We start from the raw sequence: 16529 nt of genomic DNA, 5'->3' as shown, positions 1-16529 counted from the left end.
ATGTACCTTTATCAAAGTGACAGTCTGATTACTCAGAGCCACCTTAAGGCTCAGTGTTTCTAATGTTGCTTCTCTTTTGTGCCCCTCACCCCTGCTGTTGCACCAGAGGGACACTGTCTTTTTTTAATCTTTTAGTCCTTTACTACAGCTCTTATCTGCTATTTTGTTACCACACACACACAAAAAAATGGATCCAGAATTTCTCCCCATTCTCCTGGGTTTGACTGCCCTGCTGCAGTCAGGACTTTGGTCTTTAAAAAGATATTGACCTTTATAAAGCATCAGGGTACCCGAAGGGTTAAATGCTAAATACCACAGCCAAACAACACTTGTTACCTGTGTCTGGCAAAAAGTGTTTCTCAGTTTTGCTCCTTTGAATGAAAGATTCAGATGGCTTTTTAGTGGTGTTATTTAAAACCAAACCAAAACAAAAACCAATTTATCTTAAACCTCCAAAACAGAGTTTCACGTCAGGAGTGTCAGCCTAGGTCCCAAACACGCCACACACTTACACAATATATCTATACACACACAGATTCATACACACTCTTCAGCTTAACATCCCTTACGCTGCTTTAAGTTTTACACAGCTCTACGTAGATTGAATGTGCTATACGTTTGGGGTCTGGTAAGTTCCAATAGAAACCCCTTATGTTCTTTAAGCAAATTTGACTAAATTGTTCAGTCAAATGATTCAAAGCAGATCGTCTTTCTGCCTGGCTTATTTACAAACATTCCTTTGGAAAAGGGCCCATTTTCCCTTCAGAATGGCTGCAAAGAAACCAAGAATTCTTTTTCTCTAACACTTTTCTTTGTTAACATTTTTACGAGGTTCAACTGCTTAATTCCCTCCTGCCTCTGCAGAGTTAACTTCTCACTCTCTTTCCTTAACTCACTTTCTTATTTCCCAAAATGACACCTTCATCAACTCAGATTTCACCATTCCAAGTATTGTTCCAGCATCTGAATTCCCCAGGCCTGGACTAACTTACTCTTTTCCTTACTCCTGCCACTATGCCCCTCAGAGCTCCCAACCTGTTTTCCAATCTCATTATCTGTTGCCTGCCTGCTTGTCTGGGCCTGATCCTGCTTTCCTCACTGGACTGCCCCTTCCCATAGGCACAGGCTTTGTCCCACTAGCCATTCAGCAAGGAGGGTGGGCTCCTGGTCCCTTTTCTTCGTTCCCTTTCTCTCTTGTTGCTCTGGATGGTCATTCTGCCACATAGGTAGCGACCCTTCTGACAGAAGGCCCAGGTTCTTTGCTATTGTTTACTGTGTTAGACTCTAGCAGTTCAGATCTGTTACCTGCACACAACAGGGCACCCACCTTTTCCCAGTTCCTAGGGCTCCAGGCAAAAAGCACCTAACTTTACCCCTCCGTGGGCTCCGGGCTCTACCCTTTCCCTGTGGACTTAGAGCAAACACTCCTTTCCCTTTGGACTCAGGGCTTAATTTTCTTTGCAGGTTTACAGGGTCTTTTACCAGCGAAAGAGCCTTACACAGTAATATCAAATATCAAATATGAAATATAAAATTTCATGCTCTAGTAAAAATATAACAGTAGGGATCTATTATCGACCACCTGACCAGGACAGTAATAGTGATGATGAAATGCTAAGGGAAATTAGAGAGGCTATCAGAATTAAGAATTAGTGGGGGATTTCAATTATCCCCATATTGACTGGGAACATTTCACTTCAGGACGAAATGCAGAGATAAAATTTCTCGATACTTTAAATGACTGCTTCATGGAGCAGCTGGTACGGGAACCCACAAGGGGAGAGGCGACTCTAGATTTAATCCTGAGTGGAGCGCAGGAGCTGGTCCAAGAGGTAACTATAGCAGGACCGCTTGGAAATAGTGACCATAATACAATAGCATTCAACATCCCTGTGGTGAGAAGAACATCTCAACTGCCCAACACTGTGGCCTTTAATTTCAAAAGGGGGAACTATACAAAAATGAGGGGGTTAGTTAGACAAAAGTTAAAAGGTACAGTGACTAAAGTGAAATCCCTGCAAGTTGCGTGGGCCCTTTTTAAAGACACCATAATAGAGGCCCAACTTCAATGTATACCCCAAATTAAGAAAAACAGTAAAAGAACTAAAAAAGAGCCACCGTGGCTTAACAACCATGTAAAAGAAGCAGTGAGAGATAAGTGACTTCCTTTAAAAAGTGGAAGTCAAATCCTAGTGAGGCAAATAGAAAGGAGCACAAACACTGCCAACTTAAGTGCAAGAGTGTAATAAGAAAAGCCAAAGAGGAGTTTGAAGAACGGCTAGCCAAAAACTCCAAAGGTAATAACAAAATGTTTTTTAAGTACATCAGAAGCAGGAAGCCTGCTAAACAACCAGTGGGGCCCCTTGATGATCAAAATTCAAAAGGAGCGCTTAAAGACGATAAAGTCATTGCGGAGAAACTAAATGGATTCTTTGCTTCAGTCTTCACGGCTGAGGATGTTAGGGAGATTCCCAAACCTGAGCTGGCTTTTGTAGGTGACAAATCTGAGGAACTGTCACAGATTGAAGTGTCACTAGAGGAGGTTTTGGAATTAATTGATAAACTCAACATTAACAAGTCACTGACCAGTTGGCATTCACCCAAGAGTTCTGAAAGAACTCAAATGTGAAGTTGCGGAACTATTAACTAAGGTTTGTAACCTGTCCTTTAAATCGGCTTCGGTACCCGATGACTGGAAGTTAGCTAATGTAACGCCAATATTTAAAAAGGGCTCTAGGGGTGATCCCGGCAATTACAGACCGGTAAGTCTAACGTTGGTACTGGGCAAATTAGTTGAAACAATAGTAAAGAATAAAATTGTCAGACACATAGAAAAACATAAACTCTTGAGCAATAGTCAACATGGTTTCTGTAAAGGGAAATCGTGTCTTACTAATCTATTAGAGTTCTTTGAAGGGTCAACAAACATGTGGACAAGGGGGATCCGGTGGACATAGTGTACTTAGATTTCCAGAAAGCCTTTGACAAGGTCCCTCACCAAAGGCTCTTACGTAAATTAAGCTGTCATGGGATAAAAGGAAAGGTCCTGTCATGGATTGAGAACTGGTTAAAGGACAGGGAACAAAGGGTAGGAATTAATGGTAAATTCTCAGAATGGAGAGGGGTAACTAGTGGTGTTCCCCAAGGGTCAGTCCTGGGACCAATCCTATTCAATTTATTCATAAATGATCTGGAGAAAGGGGTAAACAGTGAGGTGGCAAAGTTTGCAGATGATACTAAACTACTCAAGATAGTTAAGACCAAAGCAGATTGTGAAGAACTTCAAAAAGATCTCACAAAACTAAGTGATTGGGCAACAAAATGGCAAATGAAATTGAATGTGGATAAATGTAAAGTAATGCACATTGGAAAAAATAACCCCAACTATACATACAACATGATGGGGGCTAATTTAGCTACAACGAGTCAGGAAAAAGATCTTGGAGTTATCGTGGATAGTTCTCTGAAGATGTCCATGCAGTGTGCAGAGGCGGTCAAAAAAGCAAACAGGATGTTAGGAATCATTAAAACGGGGATAGAGAATAAGACTGAGAATATATTATTGCCCTTATATAAATCCATGGTACACCCACACCTCGAATACTGTGTACAGATGTGGTCTCCTCACCTCAAAAAAGATATTCTAGCACTAGAAAAGGTTCAGAAAAGAGCAACTAAAATGATTAGGGGTTTAGAGAGGGTCCCATATGAGGAAAGATTAAAGAGGCTAGGACTCTTCAGTTTGGAAAAGAGAAGACTAAGGGGGGACATGATAGAGGTATATAAAATCATGAGTGATGTTGAGAAAGTGGATAAGGAAAAGTTATTTACTTATTCCCATAATACAAGAACTAGGGGTCACCAAATGAAATTAATAGGCAGCAGGTTTAAAACAAATAAAAGGAAGTTCTTCTTCACGCAGCGCACAGTCAACTTGTGGAACTCCTTACCTGAGGAGGTTGTGAAGGCTAGGACTATAACAATGTTTAAAAGGGGACTGGATAAATTCATGGTGGCTAAGTCCATAAATGGCTATTAGCCAGGATGGGTAAGAATGGTGTCCCTAGCCTCTGTTCGTCAGAGGATGGAGATGGATGGCAGGAGAGAAATCACTTGATCATTGCCTGTTAGATTCACTCCCTCAGGGGCACCTGGCATTGGCCACTGTCGGTAGACAGATACTGGGCTAGATGGACCTTTGGTCTGACCCGGTACGGCCTTTCTTATGTTCTTATCCTACATAACCTCTATTTCTTAACCACCACCAAAACCAGACTGCGCTTGCTACACATACAGTGCTCACCACTCCCCATAAGACAGATGAACTTTTCCTGATGGCCGTCAGAATCAGGTCCATCTGGGGGACTCCAGTTTCTGCACAATGTCATGGGCAAAGTACTAAGGTCTGGCAGCTCTGATCTTGGGGCTGTGTCCTGGAGTTGGTTGCCTGTCTCTGGCAGAGGGGAAAGTAAGCAGGTCCAGTACAGCGTACCAGCAAGAGCCAGTACACCGTGCCGGACCGCACCAGCTTCCGTGGCAGGGATTTAAAGGGCTCTGGGATCCCCACGGCAGCAGGCAGCCCAGGGCCCTTTCAATACCCCCCGTGCCTCAGGCAGGCAGGATTTAAAGGGCTCAGAGCTCCCGTAGCTGTGGGCAGCCCAGAGCCCTTTGAATTCCGCACACAGCTCCAGCAGCCGGGCTGCAGCTGGATTTAAAGGGCTCAGAGCTCCCTTTAAAAGCACTACTTAAAAATGACGTCCCCCCAGAGCTGAGCAGAGCAGTTCTCGCTCTTCTTTGAGCTTCTCCATTTGCATAGCAGGGCAGGACCCCTGGCTGAGAACTCCTGGTGCTGGGCACCATTAGCTGCAGCTGTACTGCCATTCCCTCCTTCCCTGCTCTGAAAACGTGTACGACTTACACTGGGGCAGCGTACAGGTGCTAGGTGCTCTGCTTCTACTCCAGCCCAATCACAGTTATTTCCTTATGCAGTGCAAGGCCCTGGGCTCTCCAATCCACCTGCAAGATATTCTGCTCCCTGGCAGCCTCTTGCAGAAGGGAGGGGCCTGACTTTCACTACACTTGCTCCTTTAACCAGCCCATCCAATCCATGGCTTTTAACACCTGACCAGGTCTCACATCCTCTCGCTGCTGGGGGGAAGTTAAGACTGAAAATCATTTCTACACCATGGGGAAAAATTGAACCATGTGCAAAAGTAGGAAGAAATCACACAGAAAACAGAATTCAGACAACAGCATTTGTATTTACAGTACAAAAACAAATTTGGTTATCACAGTAACAAGGTAAAAAATTCTAAACAACTGTGCTCTACAGCATCACAGAGCATCTGACATCTTCCTCAAACATAGAAACAGTTAGGGAGCAGAGTAGAGACAAAGCCAAGGAATAGGCTCAGAAGTGTTGACTGAGTAAAGTCAATGAAACAGAGTCCAGGGGTTACTGGAGTCGGTGGCTGGTTTCAGGAATCTCTGGGGCTGGTCACCTCGCTCTCGCCTCCTGTCTCCATCTTGCTGCTCCCCGGTTCCTTTCCCTCTGTGGGCAGGTTTCCTTCGCCTGCCTTCACCCCCTGGCAGACACTGATGGGAATGTCTCCGCCTTGTGCTGCTGGCAGGGCCAGACGTGGCGCCTCGACGCAGAGCTGCCCATCCTGGGACAGGGAGCAGAGCACGGCCTCCACGTTCACGTCTTCCGGCAGGAGAGTTTCTCTGCGGATCTCCCTGTATTCGTGGGAACAGACTCCAGCCTCCGACTCCGTTTTCTTCTCATGCTTCCCCGTCACCGACAGCTTCCTCCCGTCCACTCTCACCATCAGCTCAGCTGGGGAGAAGCCGCTCACGTCCATGGAGAGCTGGTACGTCTCCTTCCCCTGCGCCTGGGAGCCGGGCTCCTTCCCAGCACCCTCAGCCAGGGACTGGCTGCTCTGCCTCGGGGTCCTGCTCCCCTCGCCCTCCCCGCAGAGAAGGGGATAAGCCAGAAGGAGGGAGCGTCTCATTCGCTCCATCTCCTCCAGGTGCGTCTGCACGTCCCCCACCAGCTGGTCCCAGAGGCTGTGGGGACCCGGCCCCAGGAGGCTGGACCCTGGGGCTCTGCTGCGAAGCCACACGGGGCCACAGTCACGCGACTGCCACACTCGGAGCGGGAACATCCTGCGCGGGGCTGGAGGAGCTGGTCCGAGTTCAGCTGCTGAGACGCTGCTGCTGGAGCTGCCTCCGCCCGGCTCCCTGCCCGGCTGCTGCTCACTGGCTGCGGCAGCCCCAGCGCCGCCTTTTATACCGGGCTGGGGGCGGGCCGGGCACCTCGGGAACCTTCCCGCTCCTGCGGGATGGGGGCGGGGCCTGGCTGGGGCTGGGGCGGGGCCTGGCTCGGCTTGGGGCCCAGCAGCTTCTAGCAGCCGCTAGTGGGCGGAGCTCCCGGGCTGGGCTTTGCTGGAGCCTTCCCGATCCGATCCCGCTGTGAGGGGGGCGGGGGTCTCCGCGGCGGGGCAGGGGCCGCAGCCCGGCTCTACCCGGTGGGTCCGAGCCCGGTTCCCCCCTGCTCCGTTCCAGCCGCTGCCCCCGCGGGGGTCGGGATCTGCCGCTTGCGGGGCGGCCAAACTTGGAGGGTTTCTCAGGTGCCCTGAAGCTCCTGCCTGGTGCTTGTGAATGGACGGGGCGCTCGGACAGGGTCTTCTCCCTGCTGCTCAGCCCCCCCCCAGCGGCTCTTCCTAAAGCGGGAGGGGGGGGGGGCAGAGACAGTGCCGGGTGTGACCCACCCCCGGACCGGAACAGGACCGGACACGAGTCTCTGTTACTGTTTATTACACGCGCGCTCTGGGGGTGTTCGCCAAACTCACGGGTCTGCTCCGCACATCGACTGTCCAACCCGCCCCCCCGGCCACCGGCCCGGGAACTGGCTCCCCGGGTCCCACCCCCATCACAGCGGGATCGGATCGGGAAGGCTCCAGCAAAGCCCAGCCCGGGAGCTCCGCCCACTAGCGGCTGCTAGAAGCTGCTGGGCCCCAAGAGAGCCAGGCCCCGCCCCCAGCCCCGCCCCCGAGCCAGGCCCCGCCCCCATCCCGCAGGAGCGGGAAGGTTCCCGAGGTGCCCGGCCCGCCCCCAGCGCGGTATAAAAGGCGGCGCTGGGGCTGCCGCAGCCAGTGAGCAGCAGCCAGGCAGGGAGCCGGGCAGAGGCAGCTCCAGCAGCAGCGTCTCAGCAGCTGAACTCGGACCAGCTCCTCCAGCCCCGCGCAGGATGTTCCCGCTCCGAGTGTGGCAGTCGCGTGACTGTGGCCCCGTGTGGCTTCGCAGCAGAGCCCCAGCGTCCAGCCTCCTGGGGCCGGGTCCCCACAGCTTCTGGGACCAGCTGGTGTGGGACGTGCAGACGCATCTGGACGAGATGGAGCGAATGAGACGCTCCCTCCTTCTGGCTTATCCCCTTCTCTGCGGGGAGGGCGAGGGGAGCAGGACCCCGAGGCAGAGCAGCCAGTCCCTGGCTGAGGGTGCTGGGAAGGAGCCCGGGTCCCAGGCGCAGGGGAAGGAGACGTACCAGCTCTCCATGGACGTGAGCGGCTTCTCCCCAGCTGAGCTGATGGTGAGAGTGGACGGGAGGAAGCTGACGGTGACGGGGAAGCATGAGAAGAAAACGGAGTCGGAGGCTGGAGTCTGCTCCCACGAATACAGGGAGATCCGCAGAGAAACTCTCCTGCCGGAAGACGTGAACGTGGAGGCCGTGCTCTGCTCCCTGTCCCAGGATGGGCAGCTCTGCGTCGAGGCGCCACGTCTGGCCCTGCCAGCGGCACAAGGGAGAGACATTCCCATCAGCGTCTGCCAGGGGGTGAAGGCAGGAGAAGGAAACCTGCCCATGGAGGGAAAGGAACCGGGGAGCAGCGAGATGGAGACAGGAGGAGAGAGTGAGGAGACCAGCCCCAGAGATTCCTGAAACCAGCCCCTGACTCCAGTAACCCTGGGACTCTGTTCCATCGATTCCACTCAGCCCAGCTAGAGCAGCCTTTGGCCTGGATGTGAATGTTTAGGAGCCCATTCCTGGGCTGCCAGGAGCTGTTCTGTTCTCTAAGTTTTTCCTTTTAGGAGCAGGGACTCTGCGATGCTTTGTATTAGGGTTTGGGGGTTTTCTACAATTTTTATCCCTCTCATGAATTACAAAATAAAGATTTTTATTTTAAGTACAAACTTGTGTCGTGTGATGAGCTCTAGTTCCTTTAATTCTATATTTGATGTTTAACCTGTAGAGAGAGACCCCACCCCTCATTTCTGCCAGGGCCAGTCCCCTCCCTGTTTGTAGCGATTCATGTGAAGGGGCGGACCACGACCCTGCTGAGAGTTCAGAGCTGTTGGTTGTAGGGTCCAGTCTGAGGTATTAGAAGAACAATTGTGACAAAAGCTCCGTCACTGTTCTGAAGGAGGGTGTCAGGAACTGGAGGGGGCTGGGAACCGAACACCTGGGCCACCATCCTGAAAGGTAATATTAATGACTTCTCTGCCTCTTTAGACTTTAAAGCCTCTCTTTACATGTCTTTACCATGTTCAAACCTACCTCTCAGTTGTCACCTTAGATCATAGACCCCTCTGGGATGTCAAATTAAATCGAGCTTTTTAGCGGAAATACAGGGTTTTGTCTGCCTGGCAGTGTCTTTGAGTCACTATTTTATGCCTAACTCTGGAAATGGACCAGGTCAATTCTTAGCCTCCTTCAGAGAAACCCTTTTCTCTTTAAAACGGGGGGAACATGACCCTGGTGGGGGTTCGGATATGCTGAGTGTAGAGTCCTGGTCTGAGATAATCAGAAAGTTGTGACTAAAGTCAGGTCACTGTTCTGAGAGTGTCAGGCCAGTGCTGCGCAAACTTTTCCAGTCGCTCCCCCTTTACCAGAAATGGAATCTGTCCACCCTGCCCCCCCCCCCCCCCATTACTGCACAGCCCAGGCTTCCTCAGCAGTGGAGCCATGCCATGTGCCCCCCAAAAAAATATTTCTCTGTGCTCCAGTGGGGGAGTGTACCCCACACTTTGAGAGCCACTGACTAAAGGGATAGGCACTTGGTCAGGGAGGGGACTAGGAACCAACTAGCAGCACTCTGTTTCTACCACCCCCATCCTGCAATTTGCCTGGTGCACGCAAGGGGCAGGCCCTGGGGGGCACAGATGAATAATTGCGATGGGAGTTCAATATTAAACAAGCTCTGGAAAGCTCAGTGCTCAGGATAGTCAAGGGGGAGCCAAAATGTGGCCTTATCACTCATCAGTGAATCCTATGGGAAGAGGCCTGTTTGGCAGGGCCAGCTGCACAGCTCACTGCCCCATGGGGAAACCCAGCTTGTTCCTTCGCTCCCAGGCACACAGGGACTTCGCTAGGAGGCTGTGGCAGCAGAATGCCGTGTGTGTGTGCCAGGATGGTGGCTCTTACCCTTTCCAGACCACTGGCCCCTTCTCAGGAGTCTGATTTGTCTAGCTTAGCCCCAGGGGTCACCTCATTGAAACACTACTTGCTTACACAATGTGACATAGAAATACAAAAGGGTCACAGCCCACTAGTACTGAAAAATGGCTTTTCTTTCTCCTTTCTACCATATCATTATTTTATAATATTTTATACAGCCTGGGGTGCCAGAACAGGGCAGGGGGGCCCTACAGGCCATGGACTTCCCTGTTTTCTGCCATGGGCCCGGCCCCTTGCCCTTCCTCTTCCGCTGAGTCCCCACCCTCTAACCAGGCCAGAAGCTGGAGCCTGGCCAGGGTAACGGGCCCAGGGATCCTGGGAAACTACAGACCTGCCACCTGCGCAGGGTGGGGGCACAAAAGAGCAGCCCCAAGCCTGTGCCCGTGCCCTCTGGGCCCCCCACCCAGGGTAGATGAAGGGTCTGTGGCTCCCCACAGCTGCCTGCTCTTGCCATGGCCCGGCTGCAGCTCTTTGGTCCCTGAGGCCCCAGGCCAGGACAGAAGCTGGAGCTGGGTCGGGGTTGGGGTAATAGTCATGCAGGCAGCTATGGGGAGCCGCGGACCCTCCACCTGTTCTGGCTGGAAGGCCAGAGGCTGGGGACAGAGACCCCTGCTCTCGGTAATGGGTTGAATTGGTCAATGAAAAAAAAAAACCCGGCAAACCCCCACATCCTGACCCTGCTCCCCAGCAGGTTTGCCGGGTGGGCAGGGGGACCTCAATTGGCCAGGATCCTGGGCATGGGCCCTGTTGGCCCAGTGGCTAATCCACCACTAGTCTCAGGAACTTTGTTCTTCACCAGTGAGTCCTGGAATTGATCATGGTATCACGCCATCCAGCCCTCAGGTGGGATCCCTGATTGTCAGCACCGAGGGGCTTCAGGCACCATCCTGTGAGATCCTGTTCCATCTCCCTTCCCCTTCCATGTAACTCTCTGCCCAGCTATTCTTCCTTCACTCTCACTGTCTCAGCTTTCCATTGGATCCTGAAACCAGCTTTACTGCATGCATCAGCACGGCAAGAGACGGCCCGTCTAGTGCTGCCCCATCTGAGGAGAAAGGAACCAAATAATATTCCTGATGGAATGTGAGCCCAGGTCCTGAGCCAAAGGTGTTGCAGCTGACCGGCCAGCCTAATGCATCCAGGTGGGACTGAGCAGCCAACCAGTGCTCCAAGATCGTCCACCAAAGCTGTATTTTCTCTACCTTTTCTATCCTGTCACTTCTCCACCTGGTGTTAGTCTGCCTGTCTGTTAAAAAACAGGAGACGTGAAGACACTTCTGTGACTGTAGGAGCTGATGTTTGTATTTTGTATAATTCTGTATCTGAGCTGATTTCAAGGCAGTAACAGATCTTTTAGGGTCACCACTTTGTTGCAGGTTTAGTATATTAAAATAAGTAAAAGAATATGATTGTTTTCTCTTGCATTGCAATTTGATCTTCCTGTTCAAATGCTCTGTGTAAATCAATTCTGTGTTGTGTGTGAATGAGCAACGTGTGTGTTAAAAGCTAAGTGTGAAGGTCATCACCAAACCAGATGTTTTAGGGATTGTGACAAGGTTCCTCCTCTACCTTGGTGGGTCCTGCACTTATTGTCGGACTTGCTCGCCTCACAGATTCACCATGTGGGTCGGGAAACAGCCCAGAGTCCTTCCCTTCTGGTAGAAACCACAGTCCAGGTCAATTCCTCTTGTGTCTGATCAGGATTTGGGAGGTTTGGGGGGAACCTGGGCCCACCCTCTACTCCAGGTTCCAGCCCAGGGCCCTGTGGACTGCAGCTGTCTAGAGTGCCTCCTGGTACAGCTGTGCGACAGCTACAACTCCCTGGGCTACTTCCCCATGGCCTCCTCCCAACACCTTCTTTATCTTCACCACCGGACCTGCCTCCTGGTGTCTGATAACGCTTGTACTCCTCAGTCTTACAGCAATATGTCTTCTCACTCCCAGCTCCTCTTGCTCCCAGCTCCTCACATGCACACCACAAACTGAAGTGAGGTCCTTTTTAAACTCAGGTGCCCTGATTAGCTAGCCTGTCCTAATTGATTCTTGCAGTTTCTTAATTGGCTCCAGGTGTCTTGATTAGCTTGCCTGTCTTAATTGGTTCTAGCAGGTTCCTGATTACTCTAGTGCAGCCCCTGCTCTGGTCACTCAGGGAACAGAAAACTACTCATCCAGTGACCAGTATATTTGCCCTCTGTGATGAACTGGGACTATTGTGGGGGGGGCTCAGTTCCTGGCCGACCCTCTGTCACCTGGCAACTAATGGCCAGGCCTTTCCCCCACTGCAAGGGGATGCTAAAGGTGTGGAAGGACAAAGAAATCAGGTAACCTCCTGGCCCGGGAAAGGAACTGAGCAGACGAGGAGGGGCTGGAGTTGTTTTCAGTCTGGAGCTGGCGGGGGACAAAGAGTGAAGTGCAGATGTGGGGGTCTGACTCACTGCCCCCCAGAATGGACCCGGCCAAGGGGTCCGGTTCCCTGTACCTACAAGCTCTGTTTTATACCATGTTCCTGTCATCTATTAAACCTCTGTTTTACTGGCTGGCCGAGAGGCACATCTGACCATGAAGTGGGGGTACAGGACCCTGTGGCTTCCCAGGACCCCGCTGGGGCTCGCTGAGGGCAGCACATGGAGGGGCACAGGATGCTGAATGCTCCAAGGAGAGACCCAGGAGGTGAAGCCGTGTGAGCTTCTTGCCCTGAAAACAGTCTGCTCCAAGGGAGAGGAGGCTCCCCAAAGTCCTGACTGGCTTGGTGGGGAGCAGTTCCAGAGCATTGCCCGGGGACTCCGTGACACCCTCTACCAGACTCCTGTACCCCACTGGTCTGGGTCTGTCACAGGATGAACCAAAGACAGACGCAAGGGCGCCAGGAGGTTGCAATGTACAGGGAGACTTTGGCAAACCAGTAAAGTGCTTGAAACCACTATGGCTTATTCTTAAAGGCAGCCTAATCAGCAAGTTGTAAATTGGCCATTCAGCAATCTCAGCTTGACCAAGGCAGGAGGGGAGGGAGTTTTGGGGTGCCACAGAAACAGTAGCTTGACCCCACATCCTTCCTGATAAGAATTGTGTTGAAGTTGCTGATATGCCCCAGGAATGTCTATTGGGGTCTCAAGGCTGCAGACTCTGGAAAAACCCACACCTGGTTAATCAATAATCCCAGTTCCATCCCTCCCCCATCTAACTCATCTGGCCACTGAAGTTAAGGGGAGCCACTAGTTGGTAACAACAACAAGATGGAGTGTGCTTGTGTGTGCGTGAGTGTAATATAACATATGCATATGATACAGTGTGGCTTGGTACATCTATTACCAATAAATGTAGTGCTTTGCCTTATTCCCCCTGAAAAGATCCTGTGCAGTACTGTAAGTACAACATATAAGCAAGGTGCCTTGCCATGAAACTTTGGGTTTCTCCTGCCAAGACTGCCCCAGATTTAGTTCATAGCTTATAGTCCAAATGTTTATATTCAGGGTGGTCCAGTCGGGACTGGGATCTCAGTCTTATGGCTTAAGCTTCCCCTGCATGAAGCAGATCTGGAATAAAAAGAATCAGGTCCCAAAAGCCTTTTATACAATTTTCAGGCTCTCTTTGATAGTTCGGAGACCTTCAGCAAACAATGGGTAATTATGGAGATTTATTTCCTAAGCATCACTTTGTAGTTACACAAATTAATCTAAGGCAATTTATTCATTAGGCAGTCTATCACAAACTTCAAAGAGACACATCAACAATGATATTATTGCATTCAAGATTCACCTAAATCAGGGGTGGGCAAACTTTTGGGCCCGAGGGCCACATCAGGCTATGGAAACTGTATGGTGGGCCATGAATGCTCATGATATTGCGGGGTTGGGGTGTGTGGGAGGGGGTGTGTTAGTCTATATCAGCAAAAACAATGAGGAGTCCTTGTGGCACCTTAGAGACTAACACATTTATTTGGGCATAAGATTTCGTGGCCTAGAACCCACTTCATCATATCCAGTTCCCCTTCTGAGGTGCCTCAAAGTCCAACCCACTTTCCCAGTGGCTGGTGGGGGCGGATGACTGAAGTCCACCCTCTATGTCAGGTCCCAGCACAGGGACCCTATAGAGAGCAGCCATCCGCAATGTCCCTTTAAATAAACTGAGTTGCTGCTCTAATTAGCTGGGCCACCTCTCCATGGCTCTCACACATTCTTCGGCCTTGTCCTTGTGGAGTCCCCACACCCAGCCTGGAGCAACGGCCACTCTCCTCCAGCTGGAATAAGGAACTGAATGTGGTCTCACCCTGCAGCTCTTATACTGACCTTCTGGGCTCTGATTGGATGCTTCTCACACAGCCGCTCTAGGCAGCTTGGAGGACCTCTCTACCACTCTTTTCTGGGGCAAGGTGTGGCAGGACCACAAGGCCTCCAGCAGGGGGCCTCAAAGCCTAGTCCGCCCCATCATAACTTCCAAAAGGCGGGAGACTTTTAATAGGATTTGATTACCTTGTTTTCTACAGTTACTCAGTTTGAATTTTGTTTCTAGTCCTTACTTGTGTTTTTATCAGTAAACTTCCAACTTTAGAATGAGTGCGTTTGGGTCTTTGCCAAGAAGCCAGGGTCTCTGTAGAAAGTCAGTGGCTCTACACAGCCTCCCACTCCTGAACCTTTTTATCACAATTTCACTGTTGGACCGTGAAGGAGTTTATAACACCTTTAACTCTTTGGGCCCCTGCTATCAATACAATAGCACCAAGACCAGGCATCGCATGGGGATAGGTAGGTGCCGAAGGAAGGGCTTGTCTGCAGCCAGGCAGTTGAAACTGTCAATCAGATGGGCAGGTACAGAACAGGGGTTTAGGTGTCTGAGCAGCTGACTTGGTACCCTTGGCTGATGGGCCAGAGATCAGTGCCTCCCTCCACTCAGGAGCCACAGCCTCAAACCCTCTCCCGGAGCCAGGCACCTATGCCAAATTAGCCTCCTACGTAGCCCATGTCCTACTAGCCAAACCCACATCTCTCTCTGTGTCGCACGATTCCTGGTTCACCCTATTTTCCCATGGCTCCAGCTGTCCTTTGTGGGTACCAGTCTCTGGCTCGTCTCTTGTGAGGGCTGGCAGGTCCGAGGTGTTATGCATGGTGGAGCAGCCCTACAGGATGAAGCTGGGGAGAGAATCGTTCCCCTGACTAGTTTGAGAATTCTGTTTCCGGCACCTCTGGAGCTTCAGCTTCAGCTCAGCCTTCGAGCAGCTGGGGAGGGCTTCAGCACCTAGCCGGCTTTGCAAGTGCTGATTGGAGGAAACGTTGGCCCCTATAGGCACTGTCACACTGCAGGACGATGGCACCTGTATTCCCCCTGCGTGGTCCAGCAATGGCATCAGCCTTGGGCTTCTGGCACCCAGTCATCACGTCTCCTTGGCAGAGACCCCCATCTCTCTCCCTCCTGACGGGCAACTTTCCAGGCTCCACAGTTCCCTCCTGCAGCCCACCCTGACCCAAACAGCCTGCATCTGCGCTTTGCTTCCTCTTCAGAGCCGGAACACTCAGTGATGATTAGTTACTATCCAGCTCTTTCTGCTCAAGCACAGTCACTGATACGGTGAAAGCGTTACAGAGAAAGCACATTCCCAGCCAGACAAGAACCCACACGTGAGGGAGGGTGACCATGCTACAAAGCTGAAGTCAGCCCAGCTCCAGCCAAGGGTTCCGGCAAGCGTCAATCCTTCAAGCCCTTCCCTAAGGATTCCACGCCCCCACCCCCCTTAGAACTATAGTACAGACAGTCCCTGGGCCACAGTGATATGTAAACTTTGTACAGTCAAAGCTCCCAAGAGTACTGCAGGGCACTGCCATATATGTCACAGCTGTCTACAGGGTTACATGCCTCTGGGCCTGGTATTTGGTTACTCGTCTCCTCCCTAATCAGGCACTCTCCCCACTCCCCCTCAAAACAGCAACCCGGCCCTTTATCACAGCTGTTCTGCTCTTATCTTAGACCTGCACCCTACAATCAACAGCTCTGAACTCTCAAAACCATCATGTTCCCTCCCTTGCAGATTGAAAGGGGTCTCTGCAGAGAGAGATGAGAACTGAGCTGGGACAATGGCAGTTTATTTCCAGAAATAACGCGAAATGGTGAATCAAGCAGACAGAGCTCACCAGACAGCATGGTTTGTATTTACTAGAAAGGTTGGTATTTAATTTTCAAATTCAAACAAGTATAAACATTATAACAAAAACAAACAAACAAAGAGCAGAGAAATGGAGCATCCCCCAGTCACTTCTCTTACAGAGAGATTCTGGCAGCCCAGGAATATGCTCAGGACCATTCACACCCAGACCAAGGGCTGCTCTAGCTGGGCTGAGGGGAATCAATGGAACAGAGTCCCAGGGTTACTGGAGTCGGTGGCTGGTTTCAGGAATCTATGGGGCTGGTCGCCTCGCTCTCTCCTCCTGTCTCCATCTCGCTGCTCCCCGGTTCCTTTCCCTCCGTGGGCAGTTTTCCTTCTCCTGCCTTCACCCCCTGGCAGACACTGATGGGAATGTCTCTCCCTTGTGCCCCTGGCAGGGCCAGATGTGGTGCCTCGATGCAGAGCTGCCCATCCTGGGACAGGGAGCAGAGCACGGCCTCCACGTTCACGTCTTCCGGCAGGAGAGTTTCTCTGCGGATCTCCCTGTATTCGTGGGAGCAGACTCCAGCCTCCGACTCCGTTTTCTTCTCATGCTTCCCCGTCACCGTCAGCTTCCTCCCGTCCACTCTCACCATCAGCTCAGCTGGGGAGAAGCCGCTCACGTCCATGGAGAGCTGGTACGTCTCCTTCCCCTGCGCCTGGGACCCAGGCTCCTTCCCAGCACCCTCAGCCAGGGACTGGCTGCTCTGCCTCGGGGTCCTCCTCCCCTCGCCCTCCCTGCAGAGAAGGGGATAAGCCAGAAGGAGGGAGCGTCTCATTCGCTCCATCTCGTCCAGGTGCGTCTGCACGTCCCCCACCAGCTGGTCCCAGAGGCTGTGGGGACCCGGCCGCAGGAGGCTGGACACTGGGGCTCTGCTGCGAAGCCACACTCGGAGCGGGAACATTCTGCGCGGGGCTGGAGTAGCTGGTCCGAGTGCTGCTGCT

General features: G+C 51.7%; 3 protein-coding genes across 3 annotated transcripts; 1 reads left to right on the top strand and 2 right to left on the bottom strand.

Moving 5' to 3' along the window:
• Positions 1–5236: 5236 nt before the first annotated feature.
• On the bottom strand, positions 5237–6267 carry LOC120399670 (heat shock protein 30C-like). The gene has a single exon (XM_039528135.1). It carries the CDS (start codon positions 6162–6164, stop codon positions 5478–5480), a length of 687 nt encoding a protein of 228 aa, XP_039384069.1. The 5' UTR covers positions 6165–6267; the 3' UTR covers positions 5237–5477.
• An 887-nt stretch (positions 6268–7154) lies between these two features.
• Positions 7155–7943, top strand: LOC120396844 (heat shock protein 30C-like). Its single transcript, XM_039521960.1, has one exon. It carries the CDS (start codon positions 7250–7252, stop codon positions 7934–7936), a length of 687 nt encoding a protein of 228 aa, XP_039377894.1. The 5' UTR covers positions 7155–7249; the 3' UTR covers positions 7937–7943.
• Positions 7944–15364: 7421 nt separating this feature from the next.
• Positions 15365–16529, bottom strand: LOC120398391 (heat shock protein 30C-like). The gene has a single exon (XM_039525793.1). It carries the CDS (start codon positions 16487–16489, stop codon positions 15830–15832), a length of 660 nt encoding a protein of 219 aa, XP_039381727.1. The 5' UTR covers positions 16490–16529; the 3' UTR covers positions 15365–15829.

This window comes from Mauremys reevesii, linkage group 2, assembly GCF_016161935.1.
Source record: "Mauremys reevesii isolate NIE-2019 linkage group 2, ASM1616193v1, whole genome shotgun sequence".
NCBI classification, from domain to species: Eukaryota; Metazoa; Chordata; order Testudines; family Geoemydidae; genus Mauremys; species Mauremys reevesii.
Note: the sequence above shows the minus strand (reverse complement) of the source record. Positions and strands in the feature narration are given on the sequence as shown.